Here is a 27,323-nt window from a genome sequence, read left to right on the forward strand (position 1 = left end):
CAGGGTCATCTATGCTTTCCCTTTTCAGAAAACGTGCTACTACACCTTCATTTTAGATACAAAGCGAGGTGTTCTTTCTCAAGAATCTCAGCTCTGCTGCATTTCTCAGGTGGTCTTTCATGCCTGATAGTTTTTCCAATATGTCCGTGCATTTGGATGATACTTTTCCCCCACTGATGGAATTTTGGAGCTTGAATTTGGCTGAGGACAATATTTGCCATTTGGCTTCTGGTTCAGAGTTGGTGCTTTACCAAAAGACTGGGTCAGTGATGACTAGCACAGTGATATTAAATGGCAAGATCACAGTTGAAGTTGAGTTAGCAGTTCAAATTCCAATTCTGGGCTTAAAATCACAAAGAAAGAACCAGTGTCATTACAATAATATTATTCCCATGTTAGAAAACATTACAGCAGTGCTCTGTATTCTGCCTCTGCTGAAAACATTACTTTAGAGTGCTTTAATTTCAGAATTAAAAACTAATAACTAAGAACTGATGAAAATAAGCAATTAGTGTCTAGAAAGAGCAGAGATGGTCTGAGATAAGATTAAAAAGCAATTGGTGACTGATATTCCTTGGTGTAACCTTCAGCAAGTTCAGCTGAAGGATGTTTAGTAAATGCAAATCTTGAACTTGAAAAAAACCGCTGTTCTCATACCAGATGCATTACAAAATGTGACCAGGATTGATGTTATTTAACTCACCTGAAAGTTTAGAGAGAGCTGTAAAACTGAACTGCTTTAGAGTAAAAGGGAAGTGAACCTGATTTTGATCTCATTTACAGAAGTGTAAATAAAGAACAATGAGAACAATATTAAAATCATGTTCATGACATTCCGTAGTCCTAGCTGCTGCTTCTACAATGGTGGTCTGGTTTTGATCTGAGGTAGAAAGGAGAACATTTGGTTTTCGTCTTTCAAATAACTTATGGCAACAGACTTGAGATTTGTGGGGATGTCTGTATGTGGAAACAACAGGCTCCATTCTGTTTGCAGGGTGAATACTTTGCCGTGAGAATGAGGTGATGTTATGGAAAGGCTACTGCTTGAGTAGATCAAAATTATATGCTTCTTTACAAGCAGCTCTCAATGGCCTTTACTTTGGAGACTTGCTTGATATATATTTATGTAGTTACATTTTAAAATATAAAAAAAGGCTATTTAAAACTCCAATTAAAGAAAATAACCATCTTCCCTAATACATGCCAAGGGAGTATTCTGCCAGGTCAAATTCTGTAGGTGTCTTGAAGAATAACACAACTCTCGGGTAGTCCCAAGTTTCAACAAGTGACTCAGGAAAACTCCTCTCAAACAACACAAGTCAACAGTATTTTTGTTTCAGTCTGTGATTCACGGAGTCCTGGGAGTCTGTGGACTGAGAAGTCCTTGTAAAATGACTATCAAAGGCACTCCTATTGTCAATAGGCTTAATTCTGATATGCTTCTCTTCATGGAAATCCATAAGGTCCATAAATCAAAACAGGTGGAAAAACAGTGGAGCCTATGACATTACTTTCCTGTCCTGCACAGTCCATAAGGACAAGGAACAGGGCAAAAAGGCTGGGAGTCTGCCTCAGAGCAGCAAGATGAAGGGGTGTGTCCAGGTGAAAAAGGACACTTCTCCCAGGTGGATTCATCCTGAGGGCATCACTGTTATCAAATAAATAGTTCATGCTCCTGCTCTTGTCCTGTTTGTTGCTTTGTAATGAAAATTACCGGTGATCATGCTAGGTTTGATTTAACCTTCTTTTTTCATGCTTGCTTTGGAATATATTTTTTTCTTTTCTCTTTCTGTTCTTTCCTTTCACTTAGCCCAAAGGACCCATAATAGTCCATGTCTTTGCATTAGACTATAGTGAGAACTTTTACCTCTGTATGACCTATCAAATTTTGGCCAAGAAGAGATGAACAACTTTTTGTCATGTGAGAGAGAACAAGACTGCAAACATGACAAAACCCTCCCAGTCACTATTCAAACACCTACATTGTTGGCAAATGCAAGTGCTGATAAAAAATTGTTCTCTCAAATAGCATTTCTGATAGAGAAACCTGTTTGATATACTAAGAAGTCCAGAAAGCAAGCAGAGGTTTAACTCCTGCAAGCTGTCCAAGATGACTAGTCAGGTGTTTGTTATGACTATGGTGGCTTAGCCTGTGAACCCACTGTGATAGTAATATGACCAAGTCACAGTATCGCATGGCTGGGAGCATATGTGCAGCACCAGGCAATGCTTAAATCTCCCAAGTAAGTCTGCAAAAGGGGAGACCCTTTGAGGTTTCTTTAACAGTAACTGATTCCATTGTTGTCAGTTTTGTAGTAACTAAAATACTGGATATTAGAAAAATGTAAACTTTACATCATTCTGTTTCCTGTGTAAAACAAAAAGGCTCTTTTGCTAAGAAAATGTGGTAATCCTGTTGACCCAGTTTGTTTTGGAGGATGGTTATAAACACTTTGAAAATTAAACTGGGCAAACACATGGTAACAGGTCTTTTAATGGGAATGAAATCCAAACCTCTGGAAATAATCTAAAGTTTGAAAAGTCTTTAAACCATTGGATTCGTAATGGTTAATAAGTCAGAGAAAGAGCACTCCATGGATGTCATGTTTCTTGTACTCCTTGGGGGAGTGTGTCATTTTCCATACCCTCTTCCCCCTGCCCCCCATGCCAGATTAATTTATGGTCTAATTCAGTACTTGAGCTCTTGGTATCTTACGTAAATCAAACACATTTGAAAATAACCTGATTTTTCACTGATTATGAAACTGTATTTTTTTTCCTCCCCCTTTTTTATTTCTTTGATTCTGGGGAAAATCTGAAATGGCCACTTGTAGAGAAATTAGAAGCTCTGCAAATACATGAATTTAAAGAAAGATTAGATAGATCTATGCTGCTGGCCTGCAGAATGGCATGGATTAATAAACCTGTCCCATTTGCAAAAATGGGAATAGTGATGTTTATCCTTCTTTGTATATCTCCCTGATATTTATGGATGACAAGTAATATGCCAGAGGTAAACAACAGCATATCTCAAAAGTGAGTTCAAGGTAGATAGAGAAATTCAAAGTTCAGCATTGAAGCAGAGGAACATAATGATGTTAAGGGAAATTAAGAAGAGTTCAAAAACATAATGTGCTTTCTTTTTCTCATAGGTCCTGTACAATTTGTTCAAGTCTTTCTGCCAGATGCGCACAATTAAGGTTATTGACATATTCGCTGGGATTGCTAACTTCTTTATAGTGGGGATCGGTGGAGTATTGATTGGAATCCTTTTGGGATTTGTAGCAGCCTTTACCACCCGTTTCACCCATAAAATCCGAGTGATTGAGCCACTCTTTGTCTTCCTGTACAGTTACTTGTCATACATAACAGCTGAAATGTTTCATCTCTCGGGCATCATGGCGTAAGTACCCCAAACTTCAATAACAATAGCACCTACGTAAAAATGCTGAAGGAAATTGCAGAGGCGACCAGATTTTGCAAACTTTGCCATATGGCATCATTCCACTATGCATGGCAGCGATGCTGGCTTGTGGATTTCCGGCTTCTCCCCTCCCGCTTCCATCCTATTCTCTCAGCTTGCCACCACACCAGCTGTGTCACTAAAACTGTTCATGGCATCACACCATAAACCATATCTTTGATGTGTTCCAAGTTAAAAATAATCCCTTGTATTTTCAGTGGGGTTATTTTTAACCCAGGTCAGTTTGGTGACCTGTGTCCTCATGTGACCCTACAACTAGTCATAAGGACATGGCTGAGGGGTGGCCCACAGTGATGTAGGGGCAGCAGTGGCTAGGAGAGAGTGGGAGCAGTAGCTGAGAACTTCATGAACTGGCTTCACTTCTAATGCCAATGTATTGTGAAACTACGTCTTCCCTTAGCCATGTGAGCAGCCAGTAAGTACCATTCAAGGAAAACAATGTATATATCATTAAGACAAAGTCCTGATGGACTGCAAGCACAGTAAGGATCGGGTGAATGTAAAATTTGCAGAATCTAGTCCTATGGTGATATAACCATTTAGTTTAGTATCTTGATATGTGTGCTTGTGTGTTACAGTGCTCTCTGTATACATCATTATATATAAAATAATGTTATTCTTCCCCCTGACAACAGATAAAAATATTTTCACTTCTGGCTTTTCACTCCTGGGCTTCAGTAAAGTGAGAACACAGCCTCTCGCTTGATGCTGTTTATACTGTAACAACCTCAACTTTAGAAAGAGCCTTTATGACATTTGATATGCTTAAATGGTTTGCTCTTGTTCCAAGTAATATTTTTAAAGGCCAACCTTCTTTAATGACTTTGTATTGTTCCAGTGGCAAATATGAGTCATTCAGACATTAGGAGCATAGCTTTTTATGAAAGCTCAGATGTTATGTCTGAGTATCACTAATACTTGATAACACCTCATCTGATGATTATCTTTAAGGAAAGTGAAGATAGTTTTGATATCACAGTCATGCCAGTATAAGGTTTTATGGGGCTGGGAAGCAATTTATATGGAAACTTACAGCTGATGATTTCAGTAGTATAAAAATAGAAATATGCTATGAAATGAGAGGTGTTAATACTTTAATAGAAGTAAAGAGTGAAAGATTGCATGGGTTTCTTTCTCTGATATGAGCCTAAATAAAGTAACATATGCATCCACTTTGACCGAGTTCATAAATGTGCCATCTCTTTCCCTAGCTTCTATTCATAGCATTTGTGTGGTTTCTAGTTTCCTCCACTCCTTAGGTCAAATGTCCTTGATGTCCTATGATCAAATACTTAAAGGGCTTCTAAACCAAAGACGTGTGGCTAAACTGTACATGAAAAAAATTGTAGCAGTATGCATGAAAATACTGATTTGGACATGCTGCATCTGGCATACATTGCAAAGGGCACGGCGGGTCACTGGACCCACCACATGCCAGTGCCTGCCACCAGCACACCAGTGCTTCCCATGGCACTAACAACACATTCCTTTTCATTTGTAACACTGGTCCCTCAGTGGGTGCAAAACAGAAGAGGAGACACAAAGTATTTTTTCCCTCCAACAGCACAATAGAAAATAAGCTGTCCTTAAAATGTCCTGTATGTTTTTTGACTCTAAATGCATTTTTTAGTAGCTAACAGAACTGAATTCATCAGTAACACCCAGGAGGAGCAGGAAGGGCTCACTGCAGCCATGTGGTGTCTCAGCTGCCACGAGATGTAAAGTATGCCCCCTTCCCAGCAGTGCTGCTGAGGGCCTTAAGTGCTCTTGTAATCTCCGCATCCCCTTGGAGTAAATCTACCCAGTGCTTTTCACATCTCATTGGGATTTGAACTACAGAGAGTATTTTGCTCTGTGTCACAATGTGACATGCACTGTATTTTGTTCCCTGTCATTTTCTGCAGGGAATGACTCATGGCAGGATTGCTTGGGTCTGACTTCAAAGTCAGACCTCCTTTGAGCATGTAGTTGGACCAAATGACCTTGGAGTGTCCCTTACAACCTGGATTGTTGATTCATTATATGCTTCTGTGGCCATTTATAGTTCAGCCTATAGGGAATAATTGCCTGATCTCCCCTTTTTCACCTATACCCACGTGAGTCTGTTAAGCTACTGATTCCCACTTCCTTCATAACCAGATTTGTAAAGATACTCAGTAAGACTTTGTGGTTACATGCTGTACAATCCTTTAGGGGGAGGACATGAGCAGGAATGTACAGTGTTATCAAATACATAGGATACATACACAGAGTGCCTCATTTCTGTGCAAGCAGGAATTCGCTGGCAGAGGAATAGAAGGGAATGAAAGGTGCTTGTCCCTATTCTGATAAGTCTGTGTACTCATTCTGAGGACAAATGATTCTTGAAGCATCTGTGTATAACCCCTGCACCAGGTTACCTGGCTGAAATAGCGAAGGGACTGAACCGTGTCCCTGTGAGCTGGAGAGAGAAAGTCCTCTTCAGGAGAGGAAAGAGCTGTAATTAGAACCAGGCTTGAATCAGGGTCATGGGTGTAAAACATACAGATATGAATCTGAACTTTATTTGCTTGGTTCCACTTCTAATTATATGCATTTTCTGCTTACTAATTTCTCATAAAGGCTGTGAAGCGGCAGAACTGTTAATATATGTTTCTTTTTTTGTTTGCAAACAGTGAATTAGCAGGCTGTAAGGAACAAACATTGAAACTACTGTAAATTTAGTAGGTCAAGGAAATTTGAGGATTGAACCCAGTGGCCTAGTTTGTTGCAGTCATGACAGAAACTGTACTGTTCGTACAGGAGGACTTTTATTCTTCAGAAGCACAGAAGGTTGCAGGTTGATTGCAATTAGCTGTTTTTTTCCTCCCCTTCTTGACGAAGGCAACTACCTCAGGTCACAGAAATGGAATCCAGAATTAATATATGTGGATAAGAAATGTAAAATAAAACACACCTAAGCTTTTGCTTTGATTATTGTGACAGTAAAAATTTACTTTGGGAAGAACATATTATAATCATGTACATAAAATCTTGCATATTTAAAGAAATCTGTTTTATATTAAATTATAACACTATATTACTCTATTATTTTCAAATTAAAGAGACTTCAACAGGTTTTTTCTAACATAAGTAAGTACTCTGAAGAGATACCAAATTCATAAAGTAAGCAGTGATTAGCTGTGGAATATTACTTACCTGAAGAGTAACAAATAATGTACAGCACTATTTGTTATCCTGGTGAACCAACTCATCAGTTAGCTGACACTAATTGAATGAATGCAAAATATTACTGAATATAATATTGTATGTATGAGACTGTTGTCCCTTTAAATTCTAGTGGTTAAGCATGGTAGGTGTTTTAAGTTACAGCTTGCAAAGATCCTGATTAATCTGGTGACAGATTCTTATCAGACATCTATTTACAGTGTCTCCATTACCTCAGGATCCAAAACCAAACCATGTCCAGAGCATGCTTCCCCGCCTTTCCAAGCTGCAGGGCTTTCCTAAGTGACTATAATCATGAGAACTATTTATTTTAAGAAGGTAATAAATATTACTGAGTGTTTTCTTGTGTCTTTGATGCAGACCTGACAGCCCTAATGCTTCGGGCAGTAAGCTGCAGCTTTGAGACCCTGAAACGACCGCGGGTCTGGAAGTGGCTGTTGTACAGCCTGCCCACTGCATTCTTGCTATATTGCATTTGCTGCCCCTGCACTTGCCAGCTCCACTGGCCCACCCTGATAATTATTAGGCAATTCAGGCTGCGCTTCCCTACACTGAGGCACCACTTTGAGGTTATCCTCCAGCCAGCTCTGCTAACAAACCTGTAAACTTTATAGCTGAGTGGTTCTCAGCCATGCCTGCACCATGGGCAACCATACTGAGCAAGCGATGTACATCCAGTAATGTCATTCTTTGCTCTTCCTGCTGATTGAGAAACTCTGTTTACTGACACAAGCTCAGAGCATGGACACATAGGCATACTTACAGTAAGCCCTGTCCTTTTATGTATCAGCAGAGATGCCCATTTCATTCATTTGTAAGTGCTTTAAATGTGCAACCACACCTGTGTGATTTCTGGTGGTGTTTTTCTCCTATTCAGCCCTGTGCAAAGGCAAAGCAAGCAGTGGCTTAAAGTGGTGGAGAATGACAAATTGTCTGTAGCCTTGCTACTTACTTTGCCTGGAGAGAGGAGCTGACTACCGTCACTGACAATGGGGAGGGGAATGGTTTGGTGGGACAACTGCGGGTGGGAAGGGAGGGAAGCCCTGCCCCAGGACATCCAGTTGCCATTCTGTCTGATGTCCCTCAGCAGCAATAGAAGCAGCAATCCCTGTTTTCCAGGGCTACCCCTGGCTCTCCTCAGCTCTGTCTCTTCCGAAACACAGAGTTTGAGTGACCCCTTCACAGATCATGTGGATTTAGTATATGGAAAAAACTCTCCATATACTGATGTCTCCTCAGAAAACTCCCCACTGTGGAAAAAAAATCTTGTGCCCAAAACTGTAGGTTCACCAAGTCTATAAATTTGATATTGGTTATGCAATAAGTTATGGTTTGTATTTTAAAGAGGACTATGGAGAAGTGAATAATATCCTGTAGAAATGGGAGAGGCTAAAAAAAATTCAAGCCAATGAAATACAGGATAATGTTTGCCTTTCAGGATTACAGCTTGTGCCATGACCATGAATAAATATGTGGAGGAAAATGTTTCTCAAAAATCCTATACGACAATAAAGTATTTTATGAAGATGCTGAGCAGTGTCAGTGAGACCTTAATCTTCATCTTCATGGGAGTTTCTACAGTTGGGAAGAACCATGAGTGGAACTGGGCTTTTGTTAGCTTCACCCTCCTTTTCTGTTTAATTTGGAGGGCACTGGGTAAGCAAGTCTCAGACTACACTTCAGTATTCTTTGCAAGTGAAGTTTTTTAGCTCTTCTCAAGTAGAAAATGCCAAAATTTAGACAAAGTCCTATCAGCTTGTAGAATGGTCTTCTTATTTGTGATGTGTCCTAGATCGCAGGGTCAACTTCCACCTTCCCCCAAAATGGAACCCAAAAATCAGTTTGGTCCTGATCCTGCCCATCTAAAGTCAGAGACTGTCTGCTTGTTAATCAGAGTACATGTATTTAAGTAAACATTTATTTAGAAATAAGCAACTTTTGCTTAAAAGAATTAGCAATTGTACAACAATTAAACAGGTTGTGAGGGGTTTTTTTATTTATGTTTACTAGCTTTGGGATTTTCCCTGTCATTGGCATAAATAGCATCAAAACAGGAAATGCTGCAGTTGTTCAGGTTGTGTTCAGGTATATATTGTGAAGAAAAAATTCCTATAAGAAACTGCTTGAGCTCTCCTAAGTTTGTAGCACTAGCTCTCTTTCCTTGAGACCTAAGCACAGGTCATGCTTGTAGGTCTTAAACCTAGCCCCCACCCCAGCTTCATCTGCAATGATTTGGTCCCTCCAGGTGTAAATGCAGCTCATGCTCTGATCTGCCTTTACACCCCTACTTCCAGCTCCCAAGTCTCCCTCCAGTTCAGAAATCTGGACTATTTTCCCTCCTACACCTGCAACCCCACAATTAATACCTTATGCTGAAAAGCAGCCAAGCAGCCTGACTGTCCCCCAGCTCCTGGCCCCCATACTTGTTCCCTTCACCTGTCTTTATACCTTTACTCCAGTCTGCCACATCCCTGGAGCCTTTGTCCTCGATACACCAGCATGCACTCTCATCCTCCATCCCCAGTCCTGCATCCTTCCTGTCTGTCTGAGTAAAATTAGTGAGTGAGTAGGATTTTGCAGGATTCAAAGCACAGATTGATGGAGGTGACAAGCCAAAGTGTTCAAAAGCACCTCAAATCCTATTAAAAAAAATTAGGAGTCCTGGTCTGTACTGAGACAAAGAATTACTGCTGTTTTAGAGGTGTGGAGTCTAGCAGATAGCTGTCTTGTGGAGATCAATTAGCTGCCTCAGGACCTAAATCCAGCTGACCTGAGGTGATGAACTCATTAAATATATTTAAGATGATGCTCCTTAGGCATTTTAAAATTTTATTCCATGGTGTTTTCAATCTGCTAAATAACATTTTATTTCTTCAGTAATATATAGGTAAGAAGAAAATGAAAGTGTTTTAAAACAAATATTAGCATTGTGGGGATTTCTGTGTAATTTAATTTCACTTTTTTCCGTCCTCCCTGTATTTCTGTTTTTTTCCCTCAGGTGTTTTTGTTCTGACTCAGATCATTAATGTGTTCCGGACAATTCCTCTCACTTTTAAGGACCAATTTATTATTGCCTATGGAGGCCTCCGAGGAGCTATTTGTTTTTCACTTGTATTTCTGCTTCCTCCTGCTGTGTTTCCCAGGAAGAAATTGTTCATAACTGCTGTTATCGTGGTGATATTCTTTACCGTTTTCATTCAGGTAATGCCTGTCCTCTTCTGGACTTCTTTTTTTCTCAAACAGGTTGTAAATAAGCAGTGGGTAGAACAACAAATGTCCTAACTTACTGGAAGGAACATACTTGAAGGTACTCTCCATGGTCATAGTTTTAAAAAAAATACTATGCAGACTGCAGACAGGTAGCAAAAGTATGCCAGATATTAAGTACTTATGCTAACATATAAGTAGTATTAAGCATTTAATACCTAGTGAGGTTGGAGTAGAGATAAAGGATAATCTGGGTACAGCCCCAGCACTAATTCCGTGTTAGAATATTTAAAGTTGTGCATTCTCTCAGGAGTTTGGTGGAGGACAGGCTACACAGTGAGCAAGGGATGGAAGACACTGGGGGCACTGGGAGGTAAACTGGAGTGCTTGAGTCTGGGTGTTAGGCAGTGATGCTGCAAACCAGCTGGACATCCAAAAACACCAGGTGTGTGGGAGAACGTGAAGAACTTGTCTCCAGTGTCAACCTGGCCATGGAAGCCTGGTCAAGAGTGAGCAAGAGAGAGGGAAATGACTGAAACCAGCAAAACGTAGAGGAGGCTAAGTCCCTCAAATAATTGTCATTATCCAGAGCAGTGAGAGAGATGCGAGAGGCTCGTACATGGAATTTCAGGTCTGTGGGAAAAAATGTGGTTTTTTAGCTTGCCTTTTACATGGATAAAGGTGCCGTGGGAAGTAGCAAGTATCTGTGCTCATGCTTGGGAAAGGAGAAAAGGTGGCTGGAACAGCTAGAGGTCGGTTAGTTGACCATAGCAGGTAAACTGTGAAAACTTATTTTGAAGGATAGAATAATTTAAAATATGGAGGTAAACAGAATGTGTTATGACATGCAACATCATTTACCAAAGGGAAACTTGGTATCGTTCTTTGATAAGGCAATTTATTTTCTAGAGTAATCTCATCTAACTGACTATTGTAAAATCTTTGGAGGAGGGGTCTGCATAGGAGATTGCTAGCTTAACTATTTGTTAAACTGAGGTTTAGATTGACATTAGGGTGACTGTAAAGTGAATGAGGAAGGAGCTGACAGTTTCCTCTATACAGGGAAATAGAAGCATATAGTCCTTTGATGTCAGAAAGGATCTCTGGGGGTCTGCAGTCCAACCCCATGCCCAAAGCAAGGACACTTTCAAAGCTAGATCATGTTGTTCAGGGCCATGTCAAGCTGAGTGCAGAATATCTCTGTGGATGGAGATACCCCAGCCTCTCTGGGCACCTCTCCAGTGTTCGACCACCCTGGTCAAATAATAGGCTGATGAGGTGTTATTAATGGAATTCCTCAAGGATGGTTCCTGGGGATGGTTTTGTTTAATATTCTTGTTATTGACCATGGCATAAACGTAGGAGTTTTTTGTTGCCGATATTTCTTTATGACAGGCTTTGGAAGGTGTTCTCAGAGTGACAGCAAGATGGGGTATCATGTGGAAAGAAGAGAATAATGGAGGGCCAATATGATAAGAAACAGAATGAAATTTAACAGCAATAAGTGAAAATGTGTTCTTGCTTGGACTTTCTTACTAGGGATTTCTCTTATGAAATGGGAACCTTTTGTTTGGAAAAAAATAGAAAGGGAAAAAAACACAGGTGTACTGGTTGATAACAGGGTGGAGTTTAAGCCACCAATGCAGTGCGGACAGAAGAAAGGCAAATCTGATCTTAAGACATACTGAGACAGGTATTTCCATCAGAGAATAGTGTCATGTTCTAGAGTGATCATGGAACTGGTAAGCCTGTCATGTGAAAGACCAGGATGCCTTGGTCTTAGCAAAATGAAGGAGAAGAGGGAATATAATTACTGTTTATATGAGGGAGTGAACACCAGAGGAGGAACATTGTTTAAACTGAAAAGACAAATGTTGGCACAAGAACAAAGTGGTACAAAGTGACCATGATGCAATTAAGAAGCAGCTTTCTAATTATCAGAACAATGAGGTTCAGGATGAGTGTTCCAGTATGAGCAATGGGGCAAAGAAACCTAACTACTTTTACGATAAAGCTTGATTCATTTATGAAAAGAAATACGTGACCTGGTTGTCTGGGATAGTAGGGATTGATCTCAACACCATGAGAGAGTCATTCTTCTCCCCTGTGCCAGTGCGCCTATACAATTAAGCAAATTATGTCAATTCTTACAGAAATAATTGTTCAAAACCATTATATCATTCTGGGATAGCCAAAACTTTTTGTTCCTTCTCTGAAAATACTCAGGCAAGGACACATATTTACAAAACATCTTAGTGTCATGATCTTGAATAGCAATTTTAGTGCTACTGTTGACACATCTTTGAGTACCTGTTTTGGAATTAATCACTAAAAAAGAGGACTTTTAATATTTGCTTTGGAATGATGGGGTATCTGTTTATTAATTCAGAAAACAAGTGAGGGTTTTTCTAATGCATAACAGGACTGAAGAAAAAGTTAAAAAATACTATGGATGGGGTAAGTGACATATTCCTGATGGGGTCTGCCAGGCTGTGCCTCTTGCACCTCTTAGCTCTAGGGATCCCCTTCCTTCCTTCTGTTGCATTAGTGGAGTCTGTGTGCTGATAAGGACTTCATAGCTAAGTGCAACACCTGCTAATCACAAGAGTGAATTCACTATTATAGTTATTGTGTCAGGCTGGATTTTGGGGTTAGGAAGGTGAAAGGGTATCCAGAGCTAAGAAGGTGTGTACAGCCATTTTCAATGCTCTGACAGAGATGGAAAAGACTGAAAGGCTTTGTTTTTTCTTTATGTTTATGGAAAAAAGCCCAGAACTATTTGCCTTTCTTTTTTTTTTTCTTCACAGGGAATAACAATTCGCCCACTGGTGGAGTTTCTTGATGTCAAAAGGTCAAATAAAAAGCAGCCTGCTGTCAGTGAAGAAATTTATAACAGGGTATGTTGCAGCTTCAGTGTCATAGATGAAACCCTCATATAGATGAAATTCCTAGTGGCTTTCAGTAAGACAAGGATTCAGCATATGGTATTACAGAGAGGCACACACTCTTAGATTTCTTTTTGACAGCTGTTATAAGCACAATAACTGTAAAGCTTATATTTAACCTTTGGTAAGTACCAAAATTGGTATTATTATGTATCATTATTTTGGAATCTTCACTTTCTTAATTGTTCACCTCTTGAGGTAAATTAACTTTCTGTAGTTTGTTTCACATATGAGATATGTTTTTAGAACTTTGCTACATTAGGAAACATTTGCCAATTTAATTACATTACACTGCATTTGAGTTAGTCTAATTAAACAAATGCAAACTCTTCTTAAACTTACTTAACTCTCACATCATCAGCTTCTTTATGGATTTGTATTTGGTATGTGCATGTCTCCAGTTATTGCAGTTTATTATTCTTGACTGTATTTCTCCTTGCATCACACCTGTGGCAGGTGGTTTTAAATTCAAAAAAAGAGGAATAATAAGGGCCACATTCAGCAAAGAAGTCTATCTAGGCATCTGAAAGTCTATCCTTTTAGAGTTTATCCTTTGGACATATCTAGCAGGATTTCCCCCTGAGTTTGAGAGACCCCTACTATGGTACTTGAATTAAGAGCAAACAAGCTGCCTCTGGGGATCAAGCGAGATCTTAGCTGAACTGATTTACTCTTTCATAATTCATAATATGATGAGGAAGAGTGTGTTTCTAGTATTAGGTGATCAGGATGCTTTGAGGTGAGGCTATACCAGAGTTTCCTAAAATAGGAGCTCAGGACCTGATTCTCTACATATATCAGCTCTGTCCTGTGCATCACAAGGGGCTGTTGTGGGGAACTGCTGCCCACTCAGGTTCTCTCCTCCACAAAGTCATACCTGTTTCACTGTGAGGCCTGGGGAAGTTCCTGGAGAAGTCCCAGGCATAGCCCTGAGTGGTTAGGGAACTTAAAAAAAGTGAAAATATCTGAAAAATCTTTAGATTCAGGCAGAAGCTGTGCAAGATTGACACTGAGGAAATTAGCAACTAACTTCTGTCTTCTTGGGGCTGTGAGCTAAGGAAGCTCCAGGGGAACAAAACAGAGTCTGAATCACTTTGGTTAGACTGCATTTAGTTAAACCAAAGCATCGCCCTGAATTCTGACTAGACGTTTCTGGTTTGAAATAAGTTAGAAACTAATAATGCCTAAGGGCAAGCCAAGTGATGTCTTTAAGTTTATGTAATGAACCAATGTTTTCCCTTTAGTTCTTTGACCATGTGAAGACTGGAATTGAAGATGTGTGTGGACACTGGGGTCACAACTTCTGGAGAGATAAGTAAGAATGGCATTTAAAACTCTTTGTTATACAGGAGTGGCTGAACTGGCTCAACAGCAACAAAGGAAGGCTGTTGGGCATCATATTTCATTTTCAGCATTTTATTCTTGAAAGCAGATAGTTGTTTTTAGAATGTGTGCGTTACAAAGGGAAAGCAGCAAAACAATGTCTTTTTACTAAACCACAAGCAAGTAGAACAAAATCTCCAGCTGGGAAGAAAGGCAGCCCTCTGATCCCAGGGTAAAGTATGGTACCTTCTGAGGGTGCTTGTTGTCTCCCTGTTTCTGACTGTTTCAGAGCATTTCCTATATGTCTGCTGAGCCTTTCATCCCATCCAGCTTTCCTCTTGCAAATTGCATGTCTCTGCAGTGTTAAGTGAGGGGTTAGTTCCCTATTTGATGGGAAACATACAAAAGCTTTGGGGCTTTCTCTAGAAAGATCAAGGCGCTGGCTGGTATGAGGAGCATGAGAGATCCTAATGGCAGGCAGCTCCACAGTTCTTGACGGTATTATTTAAGACTTAGTGTCAGTTAAGAAGATTACCACTGGCAATACCTGAATAATTCATGTTTTCACTTCAGCTGCTGAATCATCATCACTGGTTTGGATCTAACTCCCTTTTCTCAGAAGCACACTCATTAACACCCAAATCCTTTAGACCCAAAGGGTGGGCATTGCTCATTCAAGAAGAATTTAAGTGTTTTATACAAAGAGGAGTATCACCTGCAGAAAGGGCTGAGAAGAGCCCTCTCCAAATGTCTTGAGGGCAACACAGTAAGGACACTCTCCTGACAGGTGCATGGCATGGGTACAACTTTCCTTTACTCAGCCTGGTTCTCCAGTCTGTGTGAGATCTTTAATTAATAGATTATGGAGCAAAGGAGGGTCCCACCCCTTCATGACCTTCAGACCCAAATTCAAGAATAATTTCAGAATGGCTGGAGGGCAAAATATTTTCTGACAAACAAAATAACCCCAGCTGTAATCAATATTTTTTCAATAAGCATCCAAGAGGGTTGCAGTTGCTTTAGAGGAAGGGAGAACTTCCAGAGGTTTACAAGAGCAGGCTAAAATTTCAAAGAAAAAGCAGTCGGTGCAAATGTAGACCTTTTGTTTGTTATTACAGTAAATATTTAATGTTCTCTTTGTCTCAGTGAAAATGGACAATTAAAAATAATATTGCCCAATAACACAGAATACCTAAAAGTTAAAAGTTGCTGCTAGGGAGACTGTCCATTAACGTATTAACCAAAACACAGGTTAAGACAGGTTAAGACTATCTATCTGAAGCAAAGATGAACTTGACCCTTTGTTATGTTACTCAGCAGTAGGTTGTTAATATGAACAGACACATTCCCAGGGAATAAACGCCTTCACAATTTCATTAACTATGGTATATTGGCTTTCCTTAACTATGCACAGTAAAAATTAACTGGTTGGGTTGGTTTGCCTCACGTACAGGTTTAAAAAGTTTGACAATAAATACCTGCGAAGACTTCTAATCCGGGAGAACCAGCCCAAATCCAGCATTGTTTCTTTATACAAGAAGCTGGAAATCAAACATGCTATTGAGATGGCAGAGAGTGGAATGATAAGCAAGGTCCCATCGTCGGTGTCTCTCAGGTAAGGAAGTGATGCCAGCGTGGCCAAGCATTTCAGCTGGGTCACGTAATTTATTTCACAGCCCAGTCTGTAGGCAAGATAATCACTTCGACTTAGGACGCTCTGTGTCCAAATGTCACCTGAACAGTAAGTGGATACAAAACAAGAGTGTTTTGCCTTCAGCTCACACACAAAGCACTTGGTGAGCTGCGCTCGTCTGGAGCGTGTAGTTTCACAAGGGCAGCTGCTTATGGGAACATTGATTTGCCATGTAGACTGGAGATGTATTTGAACCAGTGCCTGCCCATCTGCTGCGAATAGCTACAGGGGAAGCCTGAGGGACATTTTGAAAAGTACCTTAATCAAATTTACAATTTTGTGTAATTTATATCAAATTTCGGAGACTGAGTTTTGAGCCTTACCACTGACTCAGATGAGATCAAGATTTCATTCCTACATGTTACATTTTCACCTGTTCTTTGGTTGTTTTAAAATGTTGTTTCCAACACTAACAAAGGAAATAGTACAAATGTAATTCCCAATCATAAAAATAAAAACATTCTTCCTCGCTCTCTCTTTCCTCTATTTTCCTTTCTTTATCTTGCCACAGTGACTATCATGAAGGAAAGATAAAGCCGCTTTCTCCCACTGAAATGGAAAACATGCGGGAAATATTAACAAAGAATCTCTACCAAATACGACATCGAGTAAGGATGAAGTTTTGCATACTTAAATATCCCACTACTCTTTGAATATACTGATTACCTCCCTAATGTATCTTTGGGCTAGTATATCTGCTGTACCATAGAATAATAATCAATGCTGTTATTTACTTCTATTGCCTATGAATCCATGTCCTATCATACATACAGCAACATATTCATACTCCTTTATGTAAATAGCTTAGTTGATCTTATACTATTGATAAAGCTTAATGTTTTTGTCATATTACCTGAAACTTATTTATATTATTTAAAAAGGATCGTAGGTGCACACTCAACCCAGCATTGTCCACTTATATCAGTATTTTGGTCGCTTCATGATATGGGATTAGATTTCCCATTTGCCTCCAGTTGTGAAGTTGTTTGTATTAACAGCAGAGGTGATGACCTGGAAAAATAGTGAAATAAAAGCAAAAGGACATTTCACATTTACCCTCCTGTGGCTAAGTAGTTTGAATGCCCGAGCCCTTGGAAAACATTCAAAAGTGGAGCAAGCTTCAGCTTGCTGGAGGTAAAAATTACTTCCTCCTAGGTGACTCATTTTACTGCTTTCAAATGTATGCCCTCTCTTGACATATTGACTGAGGTAGTACAATGTGGGGGTAAGCACTGTATTAACCCAGCTTTTTCTAATTTCTCTTCTATTACAAATATCAGCAGGTTAAAAACAAACAAACAAACAAACAAACAAACAGGTGCTTGTGAAGCAGATGACTGAAGAAATCCTGGCATAATTTCTGTTCTTGTTCTTAATCATCTGCGATATGATTTTGTTCTCAAGGATTTATGATGCTTATTAAAACGTTAAAGCAAAAAGGCTGTTTTGCACTGTGCATACAGTTCAACACATTTGACATTATGATTTTCAGAATGTGACCATTGCTTTTATATTTCAGACAACGTCATATAACCGACATAGCCTGGCTGCAGATGCAAATGAAAAGCAGGCCAAAGAAATTCTGATCCGTCGCCGGCACAGCCTTAGGGAGAGCCTGAGGAAAACGAACAGCCTGTCAAGAGAAAGACCGGTACTTGCATTTTGGTTGTTTTATAGAAAGCAGTTCTTTGTAGCTAAATGTCATGCAGAAAAAATTCTGAAATGTAAAAACAAAAATCCTGAATTTGAAAGACAACTGCACATATAATGTCACTTACACCTTCCGTTGCACACAGGGGCCCCTTAATTTGTGTTGACCCTTTCAGCAAAGCTTCAGTCTTGTAGAACGTGATATGGGAGTGGGATCTACTGCTATAATTTTATCTCAGAGGAACTGAACAGGCTGTACACAGTATATATCTGAGGGATGGTCAGTATTCTCTATCAGTATTTTGATGAAGCATGGATGGTTGGATTGAAAATGACTTTCAGGTAGACAAAATACTTACAGTATGCTCCAAAATATGGGAAAGAGAACTTCTAATTGAGTCAGTCAGAGTGAGACCTTCATTTGAAAAATGTTGTGGGCTCTTTAGTATTTATAAAATGTAGTCAGGATTTTAGGTTTTGACACAGAATAGGAAAACCCCTTCCACCTACAAGAAATGCTGTGGTATGATCATATTTGGCTCTTTGAGGCAATCCTGCAGTATTTTCACTGTAAACTTCAGACCATGAACAGAGCACACTGATTCAGCAGGGAAGCTGATCCCCCAAATCACCTTCCCATTTTAGGTATCAGGGAAATTAATTATTCTATAAATATGTATTTTCATATTACAAGAACACTTAGTGACTGTTGTCTTCATTGATACAGTTGTCCTTCAGCAGCTGAGGCTGGAATGATGTCTCCAATACGTACTATGTCTTATTTGTGATCATTACCAGGGCTACTGTGGTGTTAATTGTGACAATAAGTTTGTTTCTGAATGATTTTTCCCCTCTCAATCACAGTTATATATGTTGTCTTTGTCATACAAATAAGTGATTTACTAGGTGGAATAATAAAGAGATTCAGCAGGATTGAGACATTGTCGGGGCAGGGAGAGAAACGGGGTGTCTTGACAGTTTTTTAAAATGCACAGGCTCTAATTTTAAAAACAATTATCCTTGGATGAATCCACCACAGACGGAAGCATAGTGGTCCTGAGCAGCACAACAATATCCAAAGAGGAAAAATCTCTTATGGAAAATAGATTTCCTTTCAGGTTCCCTTTGAGTGTGCAATAAGCAGAGGAGAGCTGATAGACTATATGAGTTTTAAAAAATCTTTCTATCAAATGTAAGAAAGGATGCCCTTGAGAAACTTTTGAATTTTAAAAAAAAGCAACCTGTCCTGGAAAGTACCTCTCATGTTCCAGGAAGTATGAGGTGTGCTTTGCTCCCAGGGCCTTTAGAGCTTAGTCTTGGGAAAACAAGGATTTTATGCCCTGAACTGGTAAATGATCACGCTGGTGCCTAACTTCCCCGTCCACTTCAGTGTGACTAGTCAACTGTATAAAGTCATTTATATGTATAAAGTGCTTGCAGGATCAGAATACAGATTAGTTCTTGTGCCCAAGCTTTGGTCTCAACCTAATTTTTGCATCTGACTAATAAAAAGTTTCAAATGGGAGTTGCATGAAGTGATGCCATGCTTGCAACATTTACCTTCCTTAGGAAAACCTGTACAGGTAAGGTTGAGGTTAGAGCACATACATTTATTAACTTTGATCTCAGAGGGCATATCGCTAGGCTTTCCTTTGATTAAGCTGCTTGAGATTACTCAGTCTTTACCTTAGTTAGCACAGACCTCAACCAGCAATCAGCGTTAACTTGAGAGTGTAGCAAAAGATCACATATTAGCTAATCTCAAACTACTCTCCAGCCCTTTAGCTACATAAACTCGTTCAAGCCTCAGTCATGTACCTTAACATACATTATGCAGGTACTTCAGTCTGCAGTAACCTAACATTTCTTATATTTCTTTGCACGCAGGCTGCTGCAAATACAAAAAGATTCCTTTCACTTCCTAAAAACACAAAACTCCCAGAGAAACTACGAGTGAGAAATAAAACATCTTCCAAAGGTAATGAAAAATTTTCTGCTGTCTCTTACTGTGCTGCAGTCATTTTACCTACATAGAAGGAAAGTTTTTCCAGGGATGATGTAGAGAAATCAGCATGTTAATTTTCAAATAAATATTAAATGTTTTACATGCACATGCTTTAATTCTAGAGTTAATACCTTCATAGCACATTTCTAGGTGTTGGATATTTAGCAGGGGTCTTAGAGCATTAAAAGTGATGGGTACTAATGCAGGTATCTGAGTATAAAGAAATGCCACATCAAGCAGAGTCTTGTGGGGCTTTCTCAGTTCAAATGTCATAGTGGTGTCGTCCTCCCAGCACATCTCCTTATGTGAGCGAGCAGCAGCCTGAAACACTTCTGCACCAGAAACACTGCCATGACTCATTCTCCTTGTATTTATTCCATAATGTCCAGATCTCCCTCTTGGATTATAAGCCTGTTTGGTTTCTTTTCTCACTGGGGTCAGAGTAGAGGACACTGCTCTGAGAACCAAGTCAGGGAGGAGAATGAGGACATGAGGTCTGGTTTATAGTTCTCATGAAGAACTTCTCAAAATGCTGTGGTTTACAACCAAAATGTCTTTTTTTTTTTTTTTTTTCCCCTGCCAAAACTCATAAATGTTTTATGTTGGAGTTGAATTCTAACAAAAAAAATAATCTGGAAGAAGACAACCATTTGATGTGAGAACTTTGCCCAATTCTATATATTACTTTTGCTTATTACCGGTTGCATTACCATGCTTATACCATGCATTTCCTTTCATGACAAGCAACCATCAAGATCTCTTGCTGGGAAGATGAAATCTCTGCACAGTTATTAAAATGTCCTGATCCCCACCCCAATTAGTTTCCCACTCTTCCAAATTAATTTAGCAATAGACCATGTTTTTGTTAATAATTACATCTTTGGTCTCCTGAATGTATAAGAGGATGCCTTTTATTCTGTACTTATGTCTGCAGAGGTCACCTACTGTCACCTAGAATTAAAGAGGAAATGTGCCTCCAGATTATTCAATTGTCAAAAAATATATTATTTGACATATTAAAGGGGGAAAAAGCCTGCAAACACAGTCTGATGAAGACCTTCCTTGATACATATTTATCTGGGTGAATGGACAATTATGTGGTGATATATTTTGTTGACTCCTTCCTCACCTTTTTAAAACAAATAACATGTAGGCTACTAATGGAAGTTGTTCTTATGACAGTTGCACAATACACAATTCTTTGCTTTGATATAGTTAAAACACCATATCTGAATTAAGTTTAAGAACAAATCTGAGGCATTCATAAATGGTTAAAATGATTACCAAATGACTGAAGCATCAATTTAAAAGACGTCTGCTGGGGAAAATATACGCACATGTACACATCCAGAAAGCTTCTGGCTTGGTTTATCTGGTAGCAATTACTTAAGAGCATTTCCTGGGTGATTATGCCAGCCTTCTCTTGACCATTTTCTACACTGCTGTGAGAGGGTGAAGGAGTCTGCAGCACTTGTAACCTATGAGATTTGCCCTGTGCATTTTCTTTGATATCTTACATTTAGGCATATTAAGGACAGGATGTTTCCTCCCATCTGTATGTTGACCTTGGGAGATCCTTTGTTCAGTGGAGTACTGGTGCTTCTTTTCCAAAGTCAGGTTTCCGGAGTCCCTGTACATATTGTGCTCTGAAAATGCCTCTCAGATTAGATTTCATGGGATGTGAGAGTGAGAAATCTCATTTTTGTATCCTGCTTGGACGTGAGCAAGGACTAGACCCCAAGTAGCTCAGAGGGAGAGAGGTTTTTCCCTGTCCAGAGCCAGAACTGGGGAAATGTCAACTCAAACTGGGGGGCACTTGGCAGTTAAGGAGCAGCTGAGTGAGGGCTTTCTAAAAATCACAGTTTTGAGGGGAGGGATGTTTGTAAGTCAAATTTATCCTCTGTCCTGAGAGAGTTAAGTGTCTATTACAGGGTCTAATCAGAAAACATCGAATTTAGGAAACATGAGGAATCTTTCTTCTATGGCTGCTAGTGCTCAGTGTGCTGTTATTTGAATATTCCTGAAACAGTAATGTTATTCACCTAAAATTTTAATTTTGTTTTCAAATAACAGTGGGTGACAGCAGTGACTCCGAGATGGATGCCGCTACCACAGTGCTCAATCTAAGACCCAGAGCAGGGAAAATCTTGAGAGAGCAGAGACTGAGACAGCAGAGGCCACCGCCTGATTTTAGGGTGGAGTGGAAGAACGAAGTTGATGGGAGCCAGGGTGGACGAGGAGAGCCACAGGAGCCAAGTGCCTTGCCTCAGCCATCCATTGGGTTCAGACAGCCATTGCTGACGAGACCAAGATTTGGCACTTTGAGCAGGGAAGATATGACTGCAGACCATGGATCAGCAAGACCTACGCCACCACCACGGTTAGTTAGGCAGGCATCGCAAGGGGAAAGGCAGAGAAATAAGCCTGAGAACCAGCCGTACTGAACATAGCAAAAAGAGAACTATTGGTAATAAACCATGGACATACTGAATTAGGATTCTAAACTATCTGATCAGACTATGGGATCCATTAAAAAAAAAAGCCTCAATGTGGATCTAACCACTTCCATTTGGGCAAAGTCAATGCCATTAACTAAGTGAAAGGAATACTGGCAATTGCAAAGCTGAAGACATAAAAAAAAAAAAATCTTTTATAAATAACTTATGTCAATGCTTTAATCACATTATTTCCACTATTAAGATAGGATGGAAATGTGCCTTATCACATCATCTCTTGTGGAACCAAGTCATGCAGGTTTAATACCCAGTTATCCATTGAAAATCATTGTTGAAAATCCAGTGATGAATGGATTCGTAAAAAGAAAATTGTATCATTTCAGCTTTTATTTATAATCAAATAATACTTGTTTTAACCAGAGCTTTAATATGAGTAACACTGAAAATTGCACAATGCACCTATCATATAGACTTTGTAAGAAGAATAAGTATATTCCTGAAGCCCAGTTTGTTCGAAGAACTGTGATGCAGAAAAAGAGGACAAAGAGAAGGAACAAGCTGTAGGAGGAGAACTGCAAATACAGTTTATAGAAAGGAGTTGTAATAGAGACAAGACCTGAATAGCTTGAATTTTTACTTTCTGAATTTTTGGCAATATGTTACCTTTGAAAGGTACTGAGGATCACCAAAGGAAATCTGAATTACCTTGACTTTCACTAATGTCAACAAGATCTGTGAGCACCTAGCAGGACACCAGAAACCCTAAAAAGAAAAAACTTCAAGTGGATAAATAATGCTCTTATTCAAAATTGCTCTTTGCACCTTAGTTTCTTGGATGCAGTGCAAACACAGCGGTAGAATAGTTGCAGAGCGCTGCACACAGATGAAGCGAGCAGTCTCCTGTTTGAGTCAGGGACCACTGAGACTCGAAAGCTCGTTCACTCACAGTTGTGACCATGGTCAACTTGCTTTACTTTTTGTTTCCTCATCTGTAAAAGGGGAAAGATAATCTTTTCTTTGTCTGAGCTATGCACTCCAAGGAACAAATATGTTCCATCTTATTTGTTTGTACAGAAAAGTAGCACAGCGGGGCCCTGGAATCAGTTGAAGTCACTGTGCACCTTAATAATACTCGTAAGAAACACTCACTTCTTCATCCTAGCATAAATGGCTGCCATTTGAGTGCATATGGGAAGGGAGGGTGCATTAAAATAAATGATACTTAACTGTAGCTCTCAGGAATTTGCACTTTCTGTCCCACGTAATCTGTCTTAAGTTTTGAGCTTGCTGCAGCACAGATACACATTTCAGTGCAGTGCAGAAATAATTTTCATTCTACTTGTTACAAGATTGATGACGTTCATTGAAGAATGTACACTGTGAAATCATAACTTTTCTTTTTCATTAGTACATTTCTAAATCTGTGGGCAATAAGATTTTTTTTTTTTTAATTTAAACTTGATTTGAAAGAACTATTAAAAATCAGAATTTCCTTTTAAAATCACAGGGTAGATTTCTTTCAGAGGTTCGTGGACAAGGTTGATAAATTAGTTTTATAAATGGGGATTTAAGACTTTCCTTCTTCTAACAGCTTTTCCAAAATATTTATTTCCCGTATGTATTTGAAATGTTAAACCTTCCTAAACTCTTTTATTGGCACAGGTCTTTTAGTCTTTTTCTTCTGTTTCAGCTATGGAGATTTCGCTGTGTGTCAAATGCAAAATCTAAGCTGCAGAGGGATGGCTATGTGAACCTTAGAAATCTCGGTCAAATGGTCATGGCTATTCTCAACAGATGATTTTTGTGGAATCCTTAGGACTTAGCTATCCTTTAATGATCATCTCCTGTAGATTCAAACAAAGCCAGCAAGCTTTAAAAACAAGTTTGAATTTGTCTTTCAACAGGAAAATATGTTTCAACAGTAAAATTGTCAGTGAGTACTCTGTCACTGCATTATTGGGATCATGTTTGAATAAGAAAGAATCCCCAGTTTGATTTTAGTTTTGAAACCACATCCTCTTGCAGATCAGCCTGCTTAGATTAGGTGTTTTATATCTGACCAAATAAATAAATGTGAAGTGTTGCACATCAACATTTAGTTTACTCCCTGTGGAGCTTTCTCATTCATGTGCCGGTAATGACCAAGTAATGGGCTTGTATCTGGGGAGAGCTGCCTTTTTTTTCAAATGATTGTAATTTTTTGTGGCACAATTTTAAATAATGCAGCTTTCAGGAACCTTAATGCCTTTCTGGTTGTGCATTAGTACAGTGCATGTTCAAATCATTGGTACTTAAAGTGGGTGCCCCATAGTACAAGCACATTGAATTGAAGGTTGTTTTTATGAAATATGGTCTTAAGCTCTTGGTGCTTCAGAAGATGCTAGCACATTGTTACCTTTCCAGAGCACTTTGAGATCCACAGAATACAAGCATCAAGCCAGATCTCCAGCATGGTTACACTAGGAAGCAGAATCACAAATCTCGTGGGACTCTGTCTCCTTGCAAACGCTCTCTCCCTTCCTCCCTCCTGCTCCTCCCACCCCTTTCAGGCTCTTTTCCCCTACTGCTGGGTCAGACCCTCATCATCTCTGGGAACTGCTTTCCTCGGTGTTCTCCTTTTCAGTAGCAATGACAGCAGCAGGTGACACAGGCTATGTCCGAGGTAGCCCTTCTCCTACAACTCTTGCTCTGGTTGGGGTCAGAGGTCTGCCTTTTCCTATCTTTTTTTTTTTTTTTTTTTTTTACCTTTTCCTGCAAAGGGAAAACACGTTCAATAGCACCTTTGATCTTTCTAAAAGGCCCATCTAACTTAGCTTGCTGAGACTTCTTTCATGTTGTATCAAAGTTTGCTGGAGAACGAAGTGCCCAGTAAATCTGTCCTCGAGCACCATCTGATGGGGAAAGTCATGTATTGGCGGGACACGTTTTTCACTTTTTCAGGAAACCACATCTTCAGCAGTGACTGGGATACTCGCCAAATCCACACATAAATTTTTTGTTTCCAGATGGACTCCCTAGTACACTCTGTAGTGTTGATATTTTACTGCCTTGGTGAGGAAGCACAATGCCCAGTTTTAGGGACAGTAGGGAAATATTTATGTTACACTCTGAATTATGGTTTTCTGAGAATTTCCCCCTTCAGCTGCTGAGAGACCTATAAATTGGAAGTAAATAGGATAAGAAAGTAGGTATAGCAAGGGCTAGAGAGTAGATAGACATCCAGGTATCTGTTTTAAGCAGGTATTTGAAAGAGAAAACAAGAATAATTTGCTGTAAGAGGCAAAATGTAAGGGCTGTCCTACTTGCTACTAAAGTATAATGCAAGCTCCACTGAAACTACAGGTGTTCAACAAAAGAAAACCATGCTGCAAAACAATTCAGAAACTTGAGAATGTCCTTCTCTGCTGAAGCCACATAGAAATCACATAGAGAAACAAAGTTAAAAATTTGGCCAGAATAACATGCATGCTGTTACAGAGTATCTTGAGGTCTCTGGGAGCAAACACACTGCACCCTGCACCACCTTTTTCAAGAGATGCCAAGTCCACCAATTCCAGACACCAGCAACATTTTAAGGCCAACACTGCAAGAAATGCTTCAGCTGGTCACCATTTCCAAAATTGTTTTAAGTTCTGACAACATCCCCCAGCTCCTGCAGAAAAAATGAAGGATTTTAAAATTGGCTGGAGGAATGCTTCTTGTATACAAGAGCTCTGATCCTATAAAAATATCCTTGTGAATATGCTTAAAACATGGCATCTGCAATACACAGCCCCAGCCAGGCCAACAATAGATTGGAGGCTCAGGCCAGAAAACATGATGGAAGGGGTATCAAGTCCAAGCATGAGAAGGAGGAACAGCTTTAGGATGCAGTAGAGAGAGAAGTCATGGACTACCTGATTCAGGTGCTATTTAAATCTGGGAGAGACAGGAGGACTAACAGTCCTTTTTTTTTTATTAGCCCACATTTTAGCAGATCATGATATAACTTGCCCTTTCTCAATAAACCTGCAGCTGTGCTTGACACTGTCAGTTGTGGGAACAGCAGTGGCAGCTGTCACAACTTTCAACTCAGAGAGTTTCATCTCCCTCTTGGCCTATTTATTAGACAGCCAGCTAAATGGGGAGCTACTTAAAAAATAAAAAAATGCATGGCAGCTTAATTCTCTGAACAAAAACCTTAGCATTTGGGAGTGTTGCATTTAAGGTGACGAATTAATTTGGTAAGAGATGAATCCCCTTGTGTTCTAGCCAGTCCTCAGAGAGTAGAGGGGCTAGGGGTGGCTGGATCCCTCTTGGATACCGTGCTGAGCTACTTGAGAATCTTACCATCAGAAGATTTCTTCTTGCAGGTGCTAGACAGATCTAGTAGGACAATGCGGTGGGAGACTGGGTTAGCACCATTCCTCTCCCAAGTCTGCAAATACTGATGTGGTTCCCGCACAGCACTGATGTGCTTTGGAAGTCTTTTTGTCCTGTGAGGTTTGACAGAATATGAGGAACTAAGATTGCAGAAGGGAAGGCAATGGTCACATTGGCTGCTCTGATGAGTCTCACCGGTTCATGATCTGAAATGTGCGCAGGTTTAAATTTGTGAGTTACAACAGCACCCTAATTGCCACAGGGTTTGTTTCAAAAAGTAATTTTTTGCCACAAAAAGGAAAAGCCATTTTAAATACCCCAGTTTACTTAATTTATTTTTTCATATCTAAGATCTCCTATTTGTTACAAATTTGACCGAACAGAAGAGCAGTTCCTATTGTGTCGCACATCACAAAAGTAGTTCTGCGATGCTAATTAAGGATTTAAAATAACTAGAAATTTTGGCTTCATTTCTCCTTGTAAGTTAACACAGAAGTTTTTAAAGACTTCCCTTTAAAACAAGCTCTACAAACTTTAATTTTTATGAGAAAAAAGTCCGAGCTCCACTCACAGTCATTTGATTCTCAAAGTTCAGGCTCCAATATACTTCCTTACAAGATTCATGATCAGCTCTTTGTGAATGAGTCTTCAAAATTATAGCAATAACAGCACAGTCGAGTCTTGGGTTTTCAAATCCCAGAGCGCTGAGCTAAAAAGCCTCACTTACCCAGGGGTATTCCACAGCACCCATAACCAAATAGGGGCTGGCAGCACCTGAACATACTCACAGAGGTTCCCATCAGCTAGAATGCGATGGCATTACAGTGCTTGAAGTAGTGAGCAAACCAGTTACTAAGCAACCCTTGTCCTGTTTTGTTGCTGCATTATCTGCTCAATAATCAACCCATTCTCAGAAAATGAGAATGGTACTGACCTCTGTGACAGTGCTGCGGTGAGTAAATTCAGAGAAAAGCAGGACAAGAAACTGAAA

The 27,323-nt window shown here is 39.6% G+C and overlaps 1 protein-coding gene across 1 annotated transcript in view; it reads left to right on the forward strand.

The window, feature by feature from the left end:
* Window positions 1-24,062, forward strand: part of SLC9A2 (solute carrier family 9 member A2) — a 32,714-nt gene extending 8,652 nt beyond the window's left edge. The window contains exons 3-12 of the mRNA XM_074859105.1: window positions 3,153-3,403; window positions 8,130-8,347; window positions 9,690-9,892; window positions 12,706-12,795; window positions 14,088-14,158; window positions 15,620-15,781; window positions 16,371-16,467; window positions 17,379-17,510; window positions 19,397-19,487; window positions 21,588-24,062. Coding sequence (XP_074715206.1) covers window positions 3,153-3,403; window positions 8,130-8,347; window positions 9,690-9,892; window positions 12,706-12,795; window positions 14,088-14,158; window positions 15,620-15,781; window positions 16,371-16,467; window positions 17,379-17,510; window positions 19,397-19,487; window positions 21,588-21,958 — 1,686 coding nt within the window. The 3' untranslated portion in view covers window positions 21,959-24,062. The remainder of the gene's footprint in view (window positions 1-3,152; window positions 3,404-8,129; window positions 8,348-9,689; window positions 9,893-12,705; window positions 12,796-14,087; window positions 14,159-15,619; window positions 15,782-16,370; window positions 16,468-17,378; window positions 17,511-19,396; window positions 19,488-21,587) is intronic.
* The last annotated feature ends 3,261 nt before the right edge of the window (window positions 24,063-27,323 follow it).

The sequence above is a fragment of the Strix uralensis genome, chromosome 2, assembly GCF_047716275.1.
Source record: "Strix uralensis isolate ZFMK-TIS-50842 chromosome 2, bStrUra1, whole genome shotgun sequence".
NCBI classification, from domain to species: Eukaryota; Metazoa; Chordata; class Aves; order Strigiformes; family Strigidae; genus Strix; species Strix uralensis.